The 22510-nt window shown below is 39.2% G+C and overlaps 1 protein-coding gene across 2 annotated transcripts in view; it reads left to right on the top strand.

Moving 5' to 3' along the window:
- The window catches only part of LCLAT1 (lysocardiolipin acyltransferase 1), a 121435-nt gene that overhangs the window by 65805 nt on the left and 33120 nt on the right, over positions 1 to 22510 (top strand). For both annotated transcript variants that reach the window (XM_059830894.1, XM_059830888.1), the window contains one exon: positions 556 to 672. In XM_059830894.1, coding sequence (XP_059686877.1) covers positions 556 to 672 — 117 coding nt within the window. The remainder of the gene's footprint in view (positions 1 to 555; positions 673 to 22510) is intronic.

Here is a 22510-nt window from a genome sequence, read left to right as displayed (position 1 = left end):
TTCTGTACATAATATCAAACCTACATTACTATACATTGTGTCTTTTGAGGTTTTTTTTTTAAAAAAAAAATTGAGCTGATTAACACATTTTACTGTAAAATCATAGAACGGTTTAGGTTGGAAGGGACCTTAAAGATCATCCAGTTCCAACCCCCCTGCCATGGGCAGGGACACCTTCCACTAGACCAGGTTGCTCAAAGCCCCCTCCAACTTGGCCTTGAACACTTCCAGGGTTGGGGCAAATGGGTATTGAAGTGTACAGACCTTAATTTATAGATTTCAGATTGCATTTAATAAATATGAAAGGTTTGCTGACTATTTTCTAAAATGAAATGAGAGGGTAAAAAGGCTTTTCTTGCAATCCACGTTGTTATTCCTCATACCATACTGTGGCCAACCGAAAGCACACTCGCAGTCTGCCTCCATCCGAAAAGCTGTTGCACATTCGTACTGTGTGAACTGCTGTTGTACTGTTCCTGTCGTATAATAATTATATTTAATTCTTGGTCTACTTACACACTAATAGAAAATGGTGCTTTTTATTCTCTCCTTCAGCCAATACCAAAGCCCGCAGTAATGAATTCGCTGAAAAGAACGGACTTCAAAAATACGAGTACGTCTTACACCCGCGAACTACTGGATTCACTTTTGTGGTGGAGCGTCTAAGGGAAGGTAATCCTGCTCTGTATTTGTATGTTCTTTTTTCCTTTAAGATAACGAATCTCACCCAAGCTGTAGAAGCTGATGTTCACAAAACTGCCTGAAGTAATTTCAGAGAAACTTTATGTATCCTGCTCGCAAAAAAAGCCCTCGTTTGCAACCCTATTGAAAATGATGGTAACATGGAGAGATTTGAGATACGCAGTGGATGAAAGCTACATGTTCACATTGACTTTTTTAAAATATCGTAGCTTGTTTAGCAGTCTGCCTCAGAAAAATAGTGGAAAAGATCCCCAGGAACTTCAGCCTTATTGTCTGTACCAGTCCTCAACCCCAGGTGGGTGGTTGACACCGAACACAGACACGTATAACACTGCCCTCTCTGAAAAGCTGCTGGTTTTAAGTCTGAGAGCTGAGGCAAGAAGTTGCGGTGTTAAATGGGCAAGGGGAATGCACAGCAGCATGTAGACGCAGCAGGTCAGCTGCCCAGTGATGGCGACTTGGAGAAGCTGCGTAAAACAAAAGGAGTTTTGCTGCTTGGCAGAATGGTGGGTAAGAGAACGCCCGATACTTGTGTTTTTACCTAGAAATGGTCTTCCATCTCTGTATTAATAACAGGGACTCGATCTCTACCCCTAGATCAGAGGCACCGAGTATAAAGATGTGGTATCTTGTGAGATCGAGGTGTCTGTGGGTTGTTTTGGGGATGGGCGTTTCGATGAGATTTGAGGCCATAATGGCGTAACCATAAATGATACGGATGTGGTGGTGATTCAAATACAGATGAGTGAATGTTCACAGGACATATGAATGTATGGTTGAAGAAAATAAACATGTACAGTAGATATGAGGTGACTTATTTATTGGCTAGTTCTTCAGGGAAAAGCAGTTCTAGATCTTTAACACATGCTGGTTATTCTGGCTGCCAAAGGAAGACATTTGAGATTATTAAAAAGAATAAGGACCTTCTGGTAGGTGTTTTCCTTTGCTGGAATCCTTGCTTGGATTTTAGGAGCAGAGCTGGCTTGCATTTTGCCTCATTCCTACTAAGCAGATATCCTAAAATCACCGTAAACACTTTGATTTTTTTGTCCAGCTGGACCATGTATCTATTTGACCCTATTTTTATTGGACATTCAGTGGTGAACATCTTAGATTTTCATCTATCTTGAATGTTTATTACTTAATTTGCTGTAGTAAAAAAAAATTTCCACATATGCAGTTTCAAAAGCTTGTTTTACTTAACTTTTCAGCGCTAGGTTAACTTAGTGCATAATAATATTTCTAGCCTGGAATAAATTTTCAGTTAAAGGAATGTCTGCAACTTGAAACATTATCAACAACAACAACAAAATAATAATTCTGTATTTGCTGCAGAAACGAGCTTTGTGGTTATACAGTCGTTTTCTAATTTTATGAAAATGTTTTTCTCTTCTATTGCTGTATGAGAGATCTATGCAAATTAGGCTATTGGGTTATAAAAAGGAAAATATTTGAGGCTGATAAACTGATGTTATGAGAACAAAGCTGGGGAAAACCCAAAAAAAACTCCTAGATGATTTTGTTTTGTCCAGTCTTTCAAATACTTTTAAGTTGTACTTTTAAGGGAGGCAAATATTGTGTGAAATATTAATGTCCCTTTAGCGTTGAATTTACTCGGTATTGGGTACCTTGATAGGCATTATAAGCTATATATAGTATGACTGTAGTAAATGATGTGTGAGAAGGTAGTTCAACTAGCATTTTCAAATACTTAATTACTACTTACTAATTTAAGACTTGGTTTTCAATTGTTTGGAAGTGTGCCAAATACGGACCATTTGTGTTGAAATGTTTTATTTTTATGGATACCCTAACTGTAGTTGCTTGAATTTAAAACACTTCAGTATATTACATACCTGCATATATATACATTTTCATCTGTACAATATAGATGTCCAGGTAGATTTTCAGATACTGATGGCACAGTTGGTACCTAGCATTATCATCTAGCTCTGGTTTGACTTATTTATACTATTAGAATGCATCTTTTACAATTCTAATTTCTGATACTAGGAGTAACAAAGAAAACCAGGATTGTTAACAACATATTCTTAACACTGAGTCCCTGTTTCTGGATTGTCCTAATGCTACAATAGTAATGCTAATCATAAAAATAGACTTGTTTCTTTTTTTTTCTGCTCGTAACCGCAAGCACAAAACACTGTGTGTGACTTTAACATGCAGGAGGGAGCGGTGGGGATTTTAACATCATGTTTACGTCTTTGAAAGTATTTTTGTGCATGGATGACAACCTTATTGCCCTGTAGCTCTCCTGTGAATACGTTTTGGCTCGTGGCTGTTTTCCATTCCTGAGGCTCAAGTGTCTTTACTTCAGGCCTGAGTACATTATTTTGCTCCAAAAATAGGTTGATGAAGAGAGGGGGGAAATGTCGTTAGAATTTTAACTGCTTTTCGAATGTTGAAAAAGCTAATTTAATTTGGCAAGCACCCTGATTAATATGCATCACAAGCTGTAGCATGAAAGAATTACCTGTTATTACATAAAAATAACTATTAGCGACCCTTCTGAATAGGAAATGAGGAATCAGGGAAAAAATAACCTTCAGTACAACGTTGCTTGTATCTCTGCAGGAGAGTTTCTTCCTAGAGGAAGCACTATCTGCACCCTGACAGCATAATCTGAGCAGTTATCAGTCCTTTGCTTTTCGTAGGTGGCAAAAATTTCTGAACCACATGAATGCATTTTTGCCAGTGATGACCAACACTCAAATTCCTCTGGCTGCTTTCTCGCTCTTATATGGTCATTATTTCAACTATTTGATCTCTCTTGCCCATAGATGCTGTTATGATGGTTTCTAAGTCATTGCTGAGATTATGGGAGCTAAGGAAAAAAAAAAAAATCTATAGAACCTCCACTAAAAAAGCAATAAAAATTGTTTAGGCAATACATCTCCTTGGCTTTTGAGTTTCTTACCTTTTTTCCACATTCTAGCTCCTCATGAGTGAGAGCCCTTACCCCCTGAGCTGACTCTTCTAAACAGAAACCCAGGTAAAAGCTGACCGGTTTTTCCTTTCATTTTGCTCAGGTGCCAAGACAGTGAAAATATTCTTTTACTTGTAAATGATCCCATTGCTGTTTTCTCATTCATATAAACCTTAGAATCACCCAAGAGTAAACACAGACTATGAACATGCTTTAGATGTAGGATTAATAATATACTCAGGAGAATAAGGACTGCGGTTCTTGCTAGTTCTTAAGCGAGAGGAAGACATAAATTTGATTCAGCATTGATTTTTAGAGAAGTGTGTTCCTTTGGCTCAATAATAATTTTAAGTAGGATGGTTTAATATAATGTCATTGTTTGTGCATGATAAGAGAAGATACAGTATAGACATGAGAACACAAAGAGGGAAAGACCTCATGGTAGCTGGATAAGGTCGGCTTGCTACCTGGTACGCAGTGTGGCGTGTTACCTGAAGATGTGGAATTGAGTAAGAGAGGAACAAAAATTTCAGTAAGGACTAATGAAGATGGAAAAATATTAAATATACTTAGGCTAAATAGAGATTAACTATAGATTAACAAAATATCTGCATTTTTCACCCCTGCAAGAAGATCATCCTTCTTGGGAACGATTATTGAATTTCTAGTCAATTGTGACAGTCTCTGCAACAGATAAAGCAAGTTTGTGAGAATCTTCGTTAATCTTTACTGATGCGTCTTACTCAAAATAGCACTAGCCTCTTTTCCAAGCATGCTTTAAAGTTTGCTTCTGCAAACATTCTGGCCCTAGTCTATCAAAATATTTAAAGTGTATGAACTCAATTAATTATATATTTTTCTCAGCGCTGAAGCACATTTGATGGCTTTGGCGACTTATTGTGGCAGCCAGAGGAATTACCTTGTGGAAGACCAAACCTTTGTTTACCAATTAGACCACTGGAATGCCGTGCACTTTATTCACAACACCATCGCATCTGTTTAGTTGGCTATTAATAGAAAGCAAAGGGAAAGAAAAGAGTTGATTTGCTTCTTTCTAATTCTGTTCACTTGATCAAATATATAATTTGTCTTGCTTCAGCTGTTGTGAATCCTGGTTTCAATCAGGACCTGGTGAAAAATGACTAGAGCTTTATGCTGTATTTCTCTGGGGAAGAAAGGTGAGCATTTTTTGGAAAGACAAAGTCAGAACATGTGAGTGAGCAACAGAAAATGAACTCTAAACACCAAAATTAAGACTGGTCATGACTTTTTTTTTAAAATCATCATTATATACCTCTGTTCAACCATCTCCTCAAATCATATCTAATCCTTTTTTTAAAGCCTGAAACTTTGAATAGATGTTATGTACAGAGTCATATTTGGCAGAACTTGCATTAAGGCAAATCATCTCCTTTTACAAAATGTGGGACTTTTAAATTCCTGCACATTTCTGTCATTTTCAATAAGACTTTTATATAAGCATGCCTTTAACAAAGTTAATTAAAAACATTTTTGGCTTATATAATGCTCTTGAAGATGTAGTTTGTGAGATCCTTCTATGAAAGGTCAAGAGGTTACTCAGAAATTAAGTAAAGCTTTTCAGGCCTGGTTATATTTTATAAAGTTTTTTTCTGAAGTGCCAAATGACATTGAAAGTTCAGATGGCTTGAATGTTCAGTTTCAAAGAGATGGAAAATAATACTAGTTGATTTGATTCAATATTGTCTGTATTCATTGAATTACATATATTATCTTGGCATAATATCTGTAATTGTAGCCAAATAGTCTGTCAAGAGAAAACAGTTGTTTACAACTGTTTTCTTAAAATCCCTTCATGGCTTTTAAGTATTTTCTCAGGACTAAATAAACAGTAAGCGTTAAGACAGAGCTGAGATTTTAAAGCGTCATTAGAAGACTATCCATACTTTTGTGGACAATCATTTCTGCCAACATCAAATTTTAACTGACCTCTTCTTGATACTTCCTCTAAATCCATCAACAGTCTTTAATATCTGCATACATTGGACTGGATATTCTTATTATGGGGTTTAGATTTTACTGGTTTTACAGTATGATGAAGAGAATTATTTGCCTTACTACAGTATTTCAGCTTCAAATTTATTTCTGGTTCGTAATTAGCCAGATGAAAAAAAATATTGCAGATAACAGCTGCCAACTGCAGCATCCTAAAATAAAAAAGATACAAATTTAACATGCTTGCCTTCATTGCATATCCTTACTGATGAAAAGAAACAGGGATTCTCATCCTGTTTCCGTGATTGAATCAAAATTGATATGAATGTTTAGATAGACACAATCAGAAACCAGTCTCCATCTTCTACTGTTTATACCCGAGTTACAGTTGTACAGCATTCCAGTAGTTGCATGCAAGTATCCCAATCTATGTCATTGCTAGGGCAGGAAGATTGTATTTAGGTGTTCAATCCAGGATATATATATATTTCCATGTAAATATTTTAATCCTGTGACACTTACTATTACATAGATTCTGTATGCTTTTCTGGGAGCTGCAGTATCCATGTACGTGTATTTATGTACTTAATTCTTAATGCCATTTATTTGGGTTATGGTACAATGTGCTTATATGGCACTTTTGAGCTAATAATCTACGGAGACAGTTTGCAATTTGCAGATTAAGATATATCTAAGACAGTTAATAGGAGGTGATGATCAGCACTTCTTGAAAGCCGGCACGTGTGGTTCGGTTCACTTTTGCTGGGTGTGAAGTAACTGAACAGTTAACGCAGCAGGTCCTCATAAGTGGCATCTGGGTGTCCTCGCTATGTGCGGAGAGTATAGTAAGCTCCTGTATAAAGCCCTAAATAGCTTAGGGACTGTCTTTAGAAGATGATTCTGTCTTGAGCCCTGCAGTCATCACACGAGCTGAGGTGCTTAAATTTGACGCATTTGTGTAAATGGTATTTAAAGTTGAGACTCTCAATTTAGTCTCATTAACGGGACCCTCCAACTTGAAGTAGCCAGAGTATATTAGCTCCCAGAGCTATATTCTTACTCTGACTTCGAGAGAGAGAGAGGTAGGAGGCTGCTTTTATAAGTGGAGGAAATGTCAATGGGGAGTGCTACCATGATGCTGCCAAAGGGTTTGTCTTCTGATGTAGATGATGCTTCTTCTCTCTGCACGGTTATATCTGAAGCACCTACAGCTTACAAGACAGATACCATTTGTTCTATCAAATGTAAAGCTAAGTAATGCCAATTTCTAAGTGTGTTATATCCCTTTTTTTAAGGGAAAATTGATGCAGGTGTAAAATTTAGGTCTGTAATAGCTCTGTTCATTGACTGAAATGCTCCGGCTATGGTGGGCAGGGTGTATGAGTGAATGGATGTATATATTAAATATACTGCTTTCTACTCTGATACACAAAGTTTGTTTCCTCTTCACATAAATATTGGGTGAGGTGTGCAGGTCTTGATCACAGAAGTGTCTGCTGAATGACCTTCGAGAGGTTTTACGTGCTCAAACTGAACCGTGTAAGCAGGACTTCAGCAGATCGCAGGTTCGTGCCAACTTTGCCCTCTGTGTAACAGAGGTACAGGACGTAGAAAGGCCCCACGTCAAATGACAGTAAGGGTTAGACCTGTTGTTTTAACAAAAGCTAGCCTCTCTCTTTGTGACTGAGCAGATTTCTGACTCCCGGAATGATACTCTGGGCCATTGCCAAAATTTCTGTGGGTTTTGGCGAGGCCAGAGCTTGCACGCTGACCGGCGCTGCCATCTCTCAGGGCAGCTCTCGCCTGTTTGTGCTGGTTGCTCAGTGCATGTGTAAACCAAAACCAGACTGTTTTGGAAATAGGAAAGTACAAGTGGCCACATGAGCATTAACTTTATGTCCTCAATCAACTAATTTCACCCGTATGTCCGTTGGATTTGCAGAGATTAAGCAGCAACTCTAAACCATTGTTCCTCAATGCGAGGAAATTCTTTCTTCCTGATTTTTTTTTTTCTCTGTGCATGTTGTCCTTCCAGAGTTGTGTTACTAAGTAGACTGATACTCAGAAATTAGAGTTATTGTGAAAGAGCTTTGAGCAATTTTTTAGCTGAAAATGCAGTATTAGAGCTTCACTGGTTGCCGTTATAATTGAACTTGTGCTTCTATCAGAATTGAATCCTGTGCATTAAATAGCATAGCCTTTGATATAGAAATAGCAGTATGTAAATTGAAGCATGAATGCCTTTTATGCCTTTTGTGTGTTGGTAGAAAAGTCATAACAAATTAGTTAGTTAATTAAAAAAAAAAAACCAAAGACCTTGTTCAAAACCACACTTTTATCACTAGGCATGTCTGTGAAATTCAGCAATGCAGAAAATCGGGTGCAGGCTGTTGTGCTTTATTGCGAATGCTGACAGTTGTCTCTGTAATCTGGAACATGGGAAAGGGCAGCTTGACTTTTTCCAGAATCGTGTTAACCGTTGATGATTACCATATCTTGCAAACATCTGCATGTGTTGGCTTTGACGTACTTCTCGGAATGAGCACCAGCTTTCTGTTAGATATTTTCTGGCCTTTGGTATACGTTGAAATTTCTGTTACTATCTCTTCTTTCATGTCTTGCTGGAGCAGTATTCGGCACTACTTTCCCCACCTCTGTGGCAAACAGTCCGTCGTTTCAGTCCTCCTGGGAAGGATTTGGTTTTCCCCAAACCACTCTCTTCTCTCAGCCCCCATCCTTTCCTCTTTCCAGCCTCCGTCGCTTTTGAGAAGGGAGCGCAGCCTTTCACTGGAGGTTTGATGGTGGATCCATGTAAGACTTGCCATGTGTAGTGTTTACAGGTTGACGTGTTGTTGTATGTGTTGCCCACGCATCCATGGTACTCATCAGAAATATTTCAGGTTTTACCTTTTTGAGCCTATCAAGATCCATCTACTGAAGTAATCTCCTTACGCTCTTCTACATGTGAGTCGTGGCTTGTGACAAGTAGATATACCACGCGGTAGATCATTTTCCATTTACCTCCTTGCAGGTTATTAATAGTCGCTGTGGTAACCATATTGAAAAGTTATTATTTGCCAGCAGTTACCCCACAGTGGTATTAGAGGTTTCCACTGTTTTCCCTTAACTCAGAATACACAGTATCTGTGGTAACGATGTGGTAATGTTTGGCGAACGTGGACTTTTTAATTGCTTCAACTGGAGGCCTGGAACAATGTTAGCTCATCAGATCGCATACGTAGAAATGAAGCTTGGCCACGGATCAGGTCAGGAAAAATGATTGCTCCGTAAAAACTAGAATTATTCTCTTCAGAATTGAAAATATGTTCCTGCTTTTGTTTTAAATCTAATGTTTATCTCCTCTTCAAGATATTTTTAAAAAAGGTTATTGTGGCTGTTTGTGCTTTGGCTAGGCGGTGGACCGAGTGTGTGTAACAAGGTGTATCTGCTGGTCTAGGCTCGGTCAGCATCTCTCTGGCTGTGCATTTTGAAAGGTCAGTCATCTGATTGTGATACTTCTTTTGGTTTTTTCCTCCCAGCATCACAGTGAGCTTAGCACAGGGGCTTGCAATACCCTCGGTGCTGCCCTGAGCCTGCACAAAACACCAAACAGTCCATTTCGTGGCCTTCTTCACAACCTCCTTGTGACGGGCTTCATGCTAATAAAGTATCCTGAATACTGTAAGAATTGTCAAGGGGATTTGGGGTTTTGTGTCAGACTACTGAGCTTCGTGGTTGTTTTTAAAGACTTACGGCTGCAGGACAGGCAATGGGTGAGACTCGAGTAAAGTTCAAGTTTCCTGATTGCTGCTTGCTCTTGTCAGTCAATGATCCATGATTTTGCAGGTGATGTTGGTTGGATCGGTAGCATATTTTTAGATTATTTCTGAAGTTGAAATTAATTCCTATAAACAGAAGAATAGTATTGATATCTATTTATTTCACATGGCATTACCAGGTGCTCTACTCTATACACCCATTTCTCAGCTCTGTTTTTTGGTAAGGCAGATAATTGCTTCAAGCAATCTTGAGTAGAGAGGAGCGTAATTGTACTTTTTCCAGGACAAAATACAGCTTTAGTTTCAGTTAGGAGATGACGTTTCCTGATGTGTTTTATTAGAAGAATAGCAGCATCTACAGGCTGAACAGACTAATCCCAAATCAGAGTCCCACTGTAGAGGAGATTCTCAATCATATTTGATGGATTCACCACTCTTCCACTTTTTGCAGACGCTAGCTGTTTTCATTTCCAGCTGCATTAAAGTTGCTGCAGATGTATTTTGTGTATTCCTGATATCACTTTTCTATACGAGTAATTGCTGGCAGGGGAGAAGGTCCGTGGTGTATCATTTCAGTTACTGGAAATGTTGGAACCCTCAAACTGTTCAGATATAGCCCCCAAACCTGTGAGACAGTAATACAACTTTCAATCTCCTCTAGTTGCAAAATTTGCTGCTTATATATCATTAAACCTTAAGTAGTTTGTTTCTTTCATTCCCTTCTGCTGTCGCAGCTTCAGTTCTTCTTCCCTTTGCCCTCCTCCCAATCCCCTGCTGTTATTTTCAGGGTATACAAAAATTAGCCCGGCATCATACTTTTCCGAGCTGACTCAGATCCCTGAGTTTGCCAAGCCTTTGCAAGGCTCTGCTCCAGAGATGTTGAGAGCAGTGCCACATTCATGAGTCCTGGATGTTGCTATGGTACTGATACTGAAAAAACGAAAAACAGAAGAGGGCAGAGGAGCTTGGGAAAAATTGTAGTAGAGTATAAATGCTTTTTAAAATAGCTTTTTATCAAAACATAAACTTCGGCCTAAATTCAACTCTTCATCTCATTCATCACCTTATATGTAACCTGAAATATTGCTGTCTTTGGGACTTATTTTGTCAACCTCTTCCTGAACTGCAGGGTTCTGGAGGGCAGGAAATAAGGTCTTTGCTCTCAATGTTCTCACCAAACACGGGTAGATATAGGAAGGGTTTCCCTTTACTGCCTATGTACTGTGCCAGTTATTTGAAGTGTTGTACACTGTGAATTAACTACTATAATGAAGTATATTCCAGATGTAAAGTTTGAATCTATTTTCCCATAAATTAATTTTTTCTGTGGAATGGCTACCAGTTAAGACTTGAACTGTTTTTAATATACATTCAATACAGTAATGTCTCTCCCTGATCTCATTTCATACAGTTAAAAGCTAACAATATCTTAAAATAAGCCTCTCTGAAATGCATATCACTGTGATTTTGTTTGTGTTGGTAGTCATTGTTGACCTTGCAGTATAACAATAAAACTGAGTGGTCTTGATGATTGCAAACCAGTTCCAGAAGCGAGGACCTGAGCAGCGTTCTGGCTGGCTTGTTCAATCACTGGTCCTTCACTGCGCTGCTCTGAGAGGAGCCAGCCCATCCTGACTGTTTCTGGCATCGCACAGACAATAAGGACATCTATTAGGAGAAAAGCATAACATGCCCAATAAATAAAGAGAGACATTTTCAAAACCGCTTCAGAGACACTGGAATTTGTGAGCAATGGCACGTTTGCGTTGCCTGGAAGTTGCTATGGGTACTGATGTTGAAAGCCAAACACAGAGAGGGCAGACCTTAGGGACATAAGTCCCATTTAAAATCCTGTAAGAATTAGTGTTCTTTACATCTGCTTGCATGCTTTTGAAAAATCATCCCTCAAAAGGATTCTTTGCTTAAGTGCTCTTCAGGTTCATCCTGTCAGCAGCACCGCTGTGATTTAACCAGTCCTACTTCTGCCTTCGCTTATCCAAAAAAGCATTCCTTCTAAAAGACCTGAGAACTCCCAGTCTTCCTCTATCAGTCCTTTGCTTTGCTGCTCTTGTAGCATGGATCAGAGAATTAAATGGAACATGCTCAGCAGCTATGGGGCTTCTTCTTTCCTTCCCATTCTTCCCACACTGCCTGCTAGGACTGTGTCTTTTTGAGGCAGGTTTTTTGGTTTTGTACGTCTGAAACAACCGTCTCACTGTATATTGGCATTGTTAAAGCAGGTAGCAGTTACGCTGCAGCTGTCTCAAATAGTGCACTCCGCATGCCCACAGCATTGCAAATATTTAATAAACCTGTTAATAATACATTCCAAACCATACTGAGAGGCTGTGGAGATTCATCAGGATTTATGCTACCTGTGGTGCTAACGAATGCAGTTGACGTTACACACTGAGACACACAGGTAAGCATGCACTCAATTTTAAAATACATACATAATTTCTGGTTTATAACAGCAGTGTTGTACATTAGGAGAGAATATTTTCAAAGGATGATTCTCCTCCTTGAAGGGATAAATTCTCTTGACTTTCAGTCTTGTGCCTTTCTGTATTCTGGCACATGTTGCAATCAACCAGCAGCGTATTCTTTTTCACATCTTCTTGTTTGGATAGCAGCGGACAGCACAGAATTCATTAAAATCAAACAGCCAAATGCTGATGGAATATAATGAGGCTATGACTCACATGGTGGGTTTTTTCCTGTAAGGTATGGTATGTTTTGTATATACTAAGCTGCCTATATGTAGAGGAGTTTTGGTGGCTGATTTCTGTCTGTCTTGGCAAACTGTCTAGGATGAGCATCATATTCTAAAACCCTGTTAATACGGTTAGAGAAAAGAAATCTTCCTTAGCTTTTGTGAATTTATGCAGCAAGGATATATCCCCCATGATTTTTTTACAAGCGGAATGATTTTACTCTGCCACCCCCTCTGAGCTGACCGAAAGCACCGTGGCCAGACTAGGGCTGCATTACATCCAAACTGAGTGTAACTGGTAACAAAGCCAACGTGGGTTTCAGCTAGTCCAGAATACAAGCAAAGTGAGCTCACTCAGTCTGCAAAAATATTCTGGGGCACCCCAAGGCCAATGTAGCAGTGGTGTTGTTCAGAATGATTTCAGTGGCTTCTTGCTAGAGGTCCATTACCTCCTCTTAGATGGTCAAGAGGAGGAACTCAACTGAGTAGCTACGTGTCACTTGGAGAACATTCCAGGATCCGCTATCGGGATGTTCTATCTTGACCTACAACCCAAATAAGCCTCATCAGGCGCTGCATCTTTTCAAAGTAAAACAGGAGAAAAGTGTTGAACATTCAGACTGCATAACTAAATGCTGAGAAATAAGAATTTCAAAAAGTGAGATTGCATGCAGCCCTCTTGTGGTGTACGCTTTTGAGCGAGAGAACAAATATTGCGTTTTGCCGGTCCGCTATTTCCTTTGCTTATATTGTAAAAAGTTTGTCATTCTATTTCATGCTTTTTCCTTTCAAATGAAAGAAAGAAAAACCGTGTCAGAATGGAGAGCTTCTACCAGCAGGGCTCTGAGGTTGTTCTGCTATGCAAGAAGCTATGAAAGAATAAAGCAAGTTCCATAATCTGCAATAAAGCAAGTTCCTTCTCTGGAAGAGCCCGAGAAGGGCGAACCTGAGGAAATCAACTGAGTTTCTTCCCATGAGAAAGCTGGAATTTGGCAGTATCTGGTTATAATTCCAGAAATGTTGCTTTCATTTTAAAAAGTTTTCAATTTTTTCAAAAATTCTACCGCAGTTGTTCTCTTAACATTGTTTTCCCCAAATATTTTGCTATCCAGAAACATATTCCTAAAAGATTTTCTGTATTTAACAGAAGAGTTGTGGCAAATACAAGAGGATGGAAGTAGGGGAGGTAGCTGAAAGAAGTAAGAGGGTTTTGAAGACATATACTGACAGTAGATTCTCAAATCTATATCTTATAAATACAATAATGTGTTTTATATCTAGGAGTAATCCAGAGTACACTTTAGGAAATGGTGCTATATCAAACGGGATATTTGAACATGGTTACATAATAAGCATCTTCTAGCTCTCAGATGTCAATCTCTTAAAAAAAAAAAAAACAAACCAAAAAAAACTCTGACAAACAAAACACAGAAGTGTTTTTTTTCTAATTTTCAAGTGATATGTTTCTTTGACTTTTGTTACTAAATTGTACTTCTGCTTTATGGAGCAGAAATGTCATGTTGGCTTTTCCTCCATGGAATTTGGTATGTCTATCTGGTGTGGACAAAAATCAAGAGCCGTTATCTTGAAAAGGAATACCAGCATAGTTTTAATCCCAGAAGTATGACACTTCACAAAAATATTTCTCTGAAAAAAAAAAGCACACTAAGAAACCAATTATAAACAAATAAGAAGATGAGCAATATGCTGGTCAGGCTTTTGTCACAAGATAAACAAAGGCTATTGAGAACTGCATGTAAAATATATTTTGTCTGCTACTTAGCACACGCTGTAGCTAAAATGGAAAATTCTGTAGAGCAGAATGATAGCACTAAGTGAATTGGCATTTGCACTTAGTTTTCCAGTGGTTTGGCGATATTAATAATGCAGCAGAAGGACAGGATATCCTTCAACTCAGTCAGTATGAAAAAAGGTTTTCATTAGCATTACAATGAACTCTGAGAACTAGGTATTCTTACTCATATGAAAAAAAAAAAGGGTTGAGGAAGCAAATTTTGTGTTTGAAAATGTTTGGTGAATTTTGGAGAGTATCTAAATATGACTTTTATCAGAAACTGTTTTTAGTCTAGTGTAGGGATAAAGTATCGTTCTCAAGCTGTTATTGTAATTCATAAGATGTTATTTTCAGCAGTGTTTATTATACAAAAGAATGTTCAGAACCAGATAAATACACCAGGGAGCCTGGTTAAATAGGAATAAACTAAAAGAGTTACTTAAAGTTACAAGAGAAACAAAATGCTGACACAGAGGAGATAAATTATTCTTTGTGTTGTTTTTCCATAATAGTCTACTTTGGTCAAAACCAAACAGCACTAACTACTATATTTGTGTATTTGTGGGCAAATTTAGATGTAGATCACAAATGTTCTGATTTATCAACCAAGGTAAAATGAGACTGAAGCAATCTGGTCCGGAGGAGCTGATGCTTATCAGGAGGACCTTGGAGCTGAGAGAGATTAATTGAAAGCCATCAGATGCAGGTTGATGACAACGAATGGATAGACAAGGAGGCAGTTTAGAATTGTTGTCACCGCAGACCACAGAGCACTTGTGTTTGTCAGAACGGGCAAATTAGTCCAGCCTTCGAAACAGGGTATGCAATCCTACTAAAATGGAGACAACCATCTGGCAGCCTACAGCAACTTTGGAATTTGCTGCCTTTGCTGGTGTACCCCATCCTGAACGGTGTGCTTAGATTTTAGCCTGATGCCCTGCTACGTCTTTATTAGCCAATAGTATCTTTTAGGTGAATTACTGTTCATGCTATTACGCAGTCGCTCAAGATCATGTAAATTCTTAGTCTTTTCCACATACTTGGTTAGAACACTATCGGGATTTTTAAGGATCTCCTCCTACACCTCCCTGCAGTAAACACTCCAAATACACTTTCATGTAATCCTTCTTCACTGAGTTATTGCAGCTCTGTCTTCTGCATGTCCTGCTGCCCATGCCTCTGATAAGCCTGAAAGAGTATCGTAAGTGGCCTCACGAATTCTGCAGAAGAGTTAATTCTTTAAGGTTCCTTCTCTCTTATGTCACTCTGTCCTTGTCCTCTGAGAGCAGAGGGAAGGAACTCTGTCAACTGAAGTTCAAGAGCATTAAGAAAACTCAAGCCTTCCTGATTTTGTCTTTTGGATATTTCTTTTTTCTACTCTCTGTGCACTCTCCACCGCAGTCTTGCTCCAGCACTGACTATGGTGCAATTAATTAGTAGTCACTTCTGTGTATAACACTCAGCTTGTTCTCCTCTTGAAAGAAGCCATAATTTGGATAGGTCCCTCTCTCAAGCATGAAAAACATGATGCTTTGCTAACTTCCCTCAACAAAGTCACTCCCCACCAGGTACCTGTCAGGAGGACCCTTCTGCAGCCTCTGTGAGACTTCTGCTCTGTCTGCCTCCACCCCAGGCAGCCCTAGTTGTGCTGATGCCTGGCAGTTGCCTGGTACAATAATGTTTAAATCCGGTGTACGATGGATCGGATTTCTTGCTATGCGGCAGACACTTGTGATGGTAATATTTCCAACTCAACGTTACTGAGATCTAGTCGGTTCCTTTTTTTGTTCAGTGTGAATAATGCACCCCATATATGACATTTTGAGTGAAATTCAATTAGCGGGAATACGAGTAAGGTTGAGTTCAGTAGTTCCCCTTTGTTTACTAACAGAGGTTGGTGGAGGTTACACAGTAGAGGTAGCTTTGGGTTGCTGCTCTTCGTTTTATAAAGTGTCATGAATAATAAGGTTCCCCCTGCCAAACTTGCGTTCTGGATGACAGCCGGGCAGCTGGTGGCTCTCAATGGAATTTGCTTCGAGTGGGTTATGTGCTTGAATGATCATATCTATCAGATTTGAAGGCAGATCCGCGTTGAGTAAAGCTGCCAGAGGACGTACGAGTACAACTCGGTGAGGGACAGGGAGGTCTGTACCAGAACCTTGAATGGCATGCTGGGCAGAGTGCGGAGACTTGGGGTAAGGTGTCCAGCTATGGCTTTTCTGTGAAATTTTTGTCTGGGCTTGGAAATAAATGACTGTAACACCAAGTCTGGAAAGAAAGAAAGAATAAGGCTCCCCTAGCAAACAAAGAGCAGGTAAGTCGTCTTGCTAACCCAAGGTGAAATTTGGTCTGAAGTGTCTAGCCCAAGAGTCGCAGGTGTGAGGGGAACTTAATCCCAGAACTGTAAACTGCCTTAAGTGTCTTAACGGGGAGGGAAATGGCTGTCAAACCCATGCCCTAGCTATTGCAATATGTCGGTATTGCTCAGGCTTAATCTACTGTTAGAATAGAAACATCTTACCGTTTTGTGGTGTTTTTCATATAACAGTTCTGTCTTATTTCATCACAAGGTGGAAATTCCTTTGCAGGAATTTCTGTGACCTTTGGTGCAAGGTTAGGTTAAGGTAATTTGAAGTGTCCGTTTTGGCCTTGAGATCTCTGGCAGAATCCCTCCCTTGTTGAAGTTGGTAGGAAATTTCATACTGACTGTACTGGATAAGGTGGTTGGATATGTTGTTGTGCAAGACAAAAAATTGTAATATGTTTATATACAAGAAGGTTTAAAATCCTGGTGTTCTGAGTAGGTATTACTGTGTTTATTCTAAATCTCAGTCAGGCTTCCTCTGCATAACCGTCTTGTATGTCAGTATGTTGGGATCGGTAGTATGACGTGGAGAAAAGGTAATATAAAGGAGGTGAGAGAAAGCCGGCATTTAGCTGTCTGTGTTGGATGCTCATTTAACTTGGTTAGACTGGATGCCTATGAGGTGTCTCTTCAGTAACTGAAATACGCATTCCCTTTTAAGTGTAAAACATCAGAAAAAAGTATCAAAACACAGAAGAGGTGAAGATGAGTGGGGACATGGCTACTCATCTGTTGAATGGAAACTTGATGTTAAATAAGATCATCTTATGTTTCACCGTTTGAAACACAGTAAGAGTTCCAGGAACTAATTATCTGGCAATGGATGATGACATGGAAATATATTAAATATACATAGATAGCTAACCATGAATACTTGATGCATGCAAAAGAAGAGTCTAGTTAATTTTTATGTAAATTAAGCAACATTGAAAGTGGCAATATAATAAGCAACAACACTGTTTTGCATTTGAATAGAACAAAGTGGCAAATTCGCACTTGAAATAGAGCCTTTCTTCTTAAATTGTCTTTTCCTGGGTAGATATTTTAATGTATGCTTTATTCACAGTAAAAACGTGGTCTTTATAGGTATCATCTCATCTAGAAACAATCAGACGAGTTAGCCTTTTAAAAGCTAATTCAATTCTTTGGCGGCTGTCATGTCTACGTTACCGCTTTTAATGATTAAAGGGACCAGTGTTGAATCAGTGTGATAAGCAGGCATAGTTAATGCCAGGATTGTGTAAGGACTAGCTTATTTCCAAAACTTCGGGGAAGTAATGCCAGGAGAGTAAGAATGTGGGGTGGGGACTGTCCTGGCAGAGGTGAGGATGCTCCGAGCGCAGGCTTAGCACCACGCTGCTTCTTCAGGGGAACGGCTCCAGCGTGAATTCAGCCGAGAGGTAGCCTGTTACCTGGAAGATAAGAAACTCACTTGTGGTGGCTGAATGTAGAAGAAAAACTGAAGAGGAGGAGGAAGATGAAAAAGAATGTGCATTTATCTTCAGCCTTCTGCTGCAGATTGCTTGGTAGATGGTGATGCTTATCCTGACCCCTTACGCATGGTTTATTTATGCTGCTCATAAGACTTCATTTCAGAGTTGTCCATAGATATATATAAAAAGTTCAGACCTAGATTATGTATAGAGCTTTTAAAACCCTCTTGGAGCTGTTAGTCTTTGAGGGTGAGGGAGGAGGGTATTAAAGCAATTCTTAAATGTATATTAATATGCCCTGGTAAACAAACTTCAGAAACTGTTAAAGAACAGATGCCTTTGGCACGTTTCAATGGTAAGCATATGGCTATTTAATTTTGAAATACAAATCCCAAAGCACTTAGATCAGTGCCTGTCAGTTTGTCATGACAGAGGGTTCAGCTTGGAGCTGCAAATTCAGTCCTGTTCCTTCTTTCTAATCCACTGTTGAATTTGATTAGTTGAGCCACCACTCAGCTTCCTGTAAGACAGGAGTCTTCATCTGCAGTAAACGTACCACCGTAGGCATGCAGGGCACAATCTTTCACCTCTGTGTTACACAGTGTTGCGTATTGCAGAGGTTTGAGTATCTTTGGAACGGCTGAGGACAAGCGTTTGTTAGGGATTTTAAAAAACAAATTAGAATTATCAACTGAGTTCACATTACAATGCCCAAAAAAAGAATATACTCTTATTGCAAACAGTTTACATGTACAAAGTTGAGGCTTTAACACTTGAGCTGCAAGTCAAAATTACAAAATCCTGTTTTTTTCCTTAGCTTGTGTCTAAATCTACAACTTTCACATGGAGTTCAAGTCTAAAATGAATTAATACTTTTATAGAAGTCTGAGAAACAGCATCAGAAAAATCATAGTCAATTAGCTTTACAGTTGCTAATGAGCACTGCTTTTATAAATGGAAAGCTCTAAGACTTGGTCATTGACATGACAAAGTTTGAGTCTTCCTTCGCAGATCAGGTTTGGGCTTTGAATTTAAAAGCTGATGCAAAACTGAATATTTGAAGGCCTGATGTATTCTTTAACGGTGAGGCCAGATTTATCACCTTTCAGCATCCGAACGTCGTTAAATCTTAAGGGACTTTTTTATTCCATTTGTTGGGGGACTGGTAATTTTGTTGGGATGAAACCAACAATAAAAGCAAAATTAAAGAGAGAGAAAGAACAATGCTTGGAAAAATTGACACTCTGAAGTCAGCAAACACAAAGCTGTTTGTGGAATCTTCATTTGGCTTTCTTACATGTATGTAAGAGATGATCTAGTCGTTAGCTAAATGATTGCATGCCATTCTCCCCACACACATCCTCTGCCTCACTGAGCACTCACTGAAGGAGCAACTTTTAAATATTTTGTTTTCTCCTCATCTTCGGTGTGTGGTCCCAGGGCTTATATGCTGCACTATTCAAGCTCTCCTCTGAAAACAGAATTTCCATATAAGCATCTCTGCTGCTTGCTGCTTTAGTACAAGAGTGTTTCTTGGTTTGGAAGGCATTTATTTTCACTATGTCTGTATTTATCTCAGGCTTGTGGGAAATTGAAGCCCAGCAAGACTAAGGGCAGGTCTACTGCCTGGTTTTAGACACCTATGGGCTTATTTTTCAGTCGTTGCAGCTTGCAGCTGGGGGTGCTCAGCAGCACTGTAAAACTGACCCCAGAAACTTCCAATCAGCCAAACCAGAAGATGAGAAATGAAAGTCTGTTTATGAAATAGGCAGAAATAGCATACAGGTCTCTTGGGTTTTATTTAGCATGAAGATTGCTTTGAGACTCAACTGCCTAAAGTTGAACTTGTCCTGTTTCCTCCCCCCTCGCTGTGTTTTGTTCGTTGCAGACATTTCTGGTCCTGCCGCAAACGAAGCAAAGCTCCTGCGCTCTGTTGTTACACAACCCTGATTCACTGCAAGTTCAGGTCCTGGGGCAAAGCAGTATATCATCATGGAACTAAAGATACTATCCATTATATAGGCAAAGGCAACCTTAGGTCTGGCATTTTCCTGCATCCGAGTATTGAACTTTACAACCTAATGTTCTTTACTACTGATGTATTTTATGTTATTCTACAATGTTTTTAAACACTAAATCAACAGCCGATCACGCAACAGATACTGCTGCCATCCCGCCCCAGGCTGGGTTTCTGCTTTGGTTGCCAAATTCCCTTCCAGAGCTGTTAAACAGTTGTCCCCTTTGCATTTGAAGCAGACCGCTTCCTTCCCCATGCTGCATGGGTGGTCGTGCACAGGAGCGGTGAGGGGACCTAGCATGGCCTTTTGCACACAGGGAATGGTGCGTGAACTGAAGGCTAGAAGTTGGGAATACTCAATAAGGACAGATTCTTCTTAAATTTCAGCTGTAAACCCTATAAAATGTTTGCTGAGCGTGTGCAAAATTAAGATTCTTCAAAGGCTTGTAGCTGTTGGCCAAATTTGGGATGTTTTCTTGGAAGTTGGCAAAAGGCATATTACAGACACAAATACCATCTCCTGCCAAAATTCAAGTCCCAGTTCCAAGGCTTGGGGATGCTAGTCCTTTCCAAAGAAGAAACCATCTGAAATTTTTTTTGTGACTTTTTAAGTAGCAAAAACATTTTTTCCATAGCCTCAGTCTTTGATATAGCTGAATTGCTTTAGCTGAGATTGTGATGTCCCTTCTTCCCTTCAAAAAAAAAAAAAAGAATCTGAGGCTGAAAGAGCTGGAAATATAAACCACTTCAGTCCAAGTGGTTTAAACTTGACGTTGTACATAGCAATTACAGTACGGTCTTGTAATGAAAGAGCTGGGAAATTGTAATGTGGACGTACTAAGCTTTCTTTATAGTAAAAGAAATTGGCTGTTGTCATCCGAGTTGTTTCATACTAGTATAAAATTGGTGTTCAGGAACTTTATTTTTAGACCAAATAACCCGATCTGGACTGGACAACTTGTCCTACTTTGATTTTCACTCGATCAGGAGAACGTGTGATATGTTGGCATTGCACTCTGCAGACTCAATCCAACCATCTAAGGCTGGTTTGTTAGGATATCGTCTTACAATATGAAATGTCTTTTCGTGAAAAGAATGTGAAGAATTTGGTTACTAATAACGTCTTGCCCTTTATGGGTAAAAGTTATTTTGCTCCCTTCCAAGATGAACGCAGCTCTCACCGACTTGAGTGAGGATCTGCTGCTTTTCTGCCTGCCTGCTCTTGCAAGGCTGGACCCTTAGCTGGGGGGAATTAGTTCAGCGCTGTTGAAATACGTACAACTTTGCCGCTGTACGTCCAGTCAAGTATTTGTATTTTTAACTAGAATGTTTGGGTTTGCACTTGGAAGTTGAGGTTTTTATTTCCTATCTGAACTTCAGTAAAAATTAAACCAGGAAGCGGTCCTTGAGTCGCTTTGCTTCACACCAAGTTGCACAACTGGGGCGGAGGGGACGGGGGGATTATTGGTCCACCCAAAAGCTTTGTAACCAACCATGTAGTTTTATGTGCATGTAAACCAGCAACTGCCACTGGGGGAAAAATACAGGAAAAGGATTGTTTTTCAACGGGAGAAATTTTTTTTTTATATGATTCACCATCTGGCCTGCAAATTCTTGTGTCCTAGCAGTGGTCGTGGAGGGAGGGAGCAGCCCTGCGATGCCAAAGCCAGCGAGCGAGGGTGGTGGATGAAGCTATTTTATTTTGATGGCAATGCCAGCTCAAGTGCTGCAGCTTGACTTAAAGCAGCAGGGCAATCAGACCAGCTGACAAGAGAAAATAATTGATTCTTACAGGTATAAATAGGCACCTGACTCAGTTTGGTACCTCTGAAAAGACCACGGGGTATTTAATTTCTTGACTTTTGTGGGAGGTGGGCACCTGAGGAGTCCAGGTCTGCGCAAAACCTCCTTCTTGCACTTGTGCATTCACTGGGCTACAAAATCAATTGGTAAATCTGGCACATTGGCCATTTTCCTGGGATACTGTTCGTTCTGTCTCCAGTTGACCAACGTCTCCTGAAACTTGGTGTTTGCTGTCTCCGCCTGTATATGGGCAGAGGTTGCTGAGAATTTAATGGTTTATTTGTATTGATTGATGAAAAAACATGAATTCATTAGAAGTCAGCTTGAACGTTAAGTGTCAGATGTTGCTATTTTTAAATTGCTTGTGCCTTGTTGATACAATTCATTATAAATATTTAGCCAAGGAACAGTTAAACATTTTTCTTTTGTTAAAATAAAAATGTCTGTTAGGTTTTGGGGAGTTTTGGTTTTTTTAAAGCTTAACAAAAGTGGTGTGCTTGATATAAAATAAATTCAGTAAAATACTGGTAGTCTTCATTTCCAGATTAATCTCTCTTTGACAATGACTGTGTTAGTAATACTAAAAGAGGAAAGATATTTACCAGCATTTACAGAGATTCATCACTTGTTTTTATTTTATATATGCTCTTTTGTATACAAATATTACAGATATTGTATCATTTATTTCCTGTTTTGTTTTTTAAACAACAGGAGTAAGAACAAAAGAAACTAAATGTTCCACTGAATGTGATGTTATCCAGTATTTAAAACTGCTTAACTTGCAATTAATAAGCCAGCAGTAGCCCATATATTGTAATGACCATAATAAAGAAATGGTTTTGATAAAATCATGACATGGTTTATGGCATGTTGTACTTCATGCGGGACAAGATCATTCTAAAATTGTCCAATATCCTCCTCACCCCAGAAAAACAAATAAAACCCCTCAGACAGAAACAAAACAACTTTTTGTACTTTAATGAGA

The sequence above is a fragment of the Gavia stellata genome, chromosome 2 (genome assembly GCF_030936135.1).
Source record: "Gavia stellata isolate bGavSte3 chromosome 2, bGavSte3.hap2, whole genome shotgun sequence".
Lineage (NCBI taxonomy): Eukaryota > Metazoa > Chordata > Aves > Gaviiformes > Gaviidae > Gavia > Gavia stellata.
This window is presented reverse-complemented; position numbering and strand designations above follow the sequence as displayed.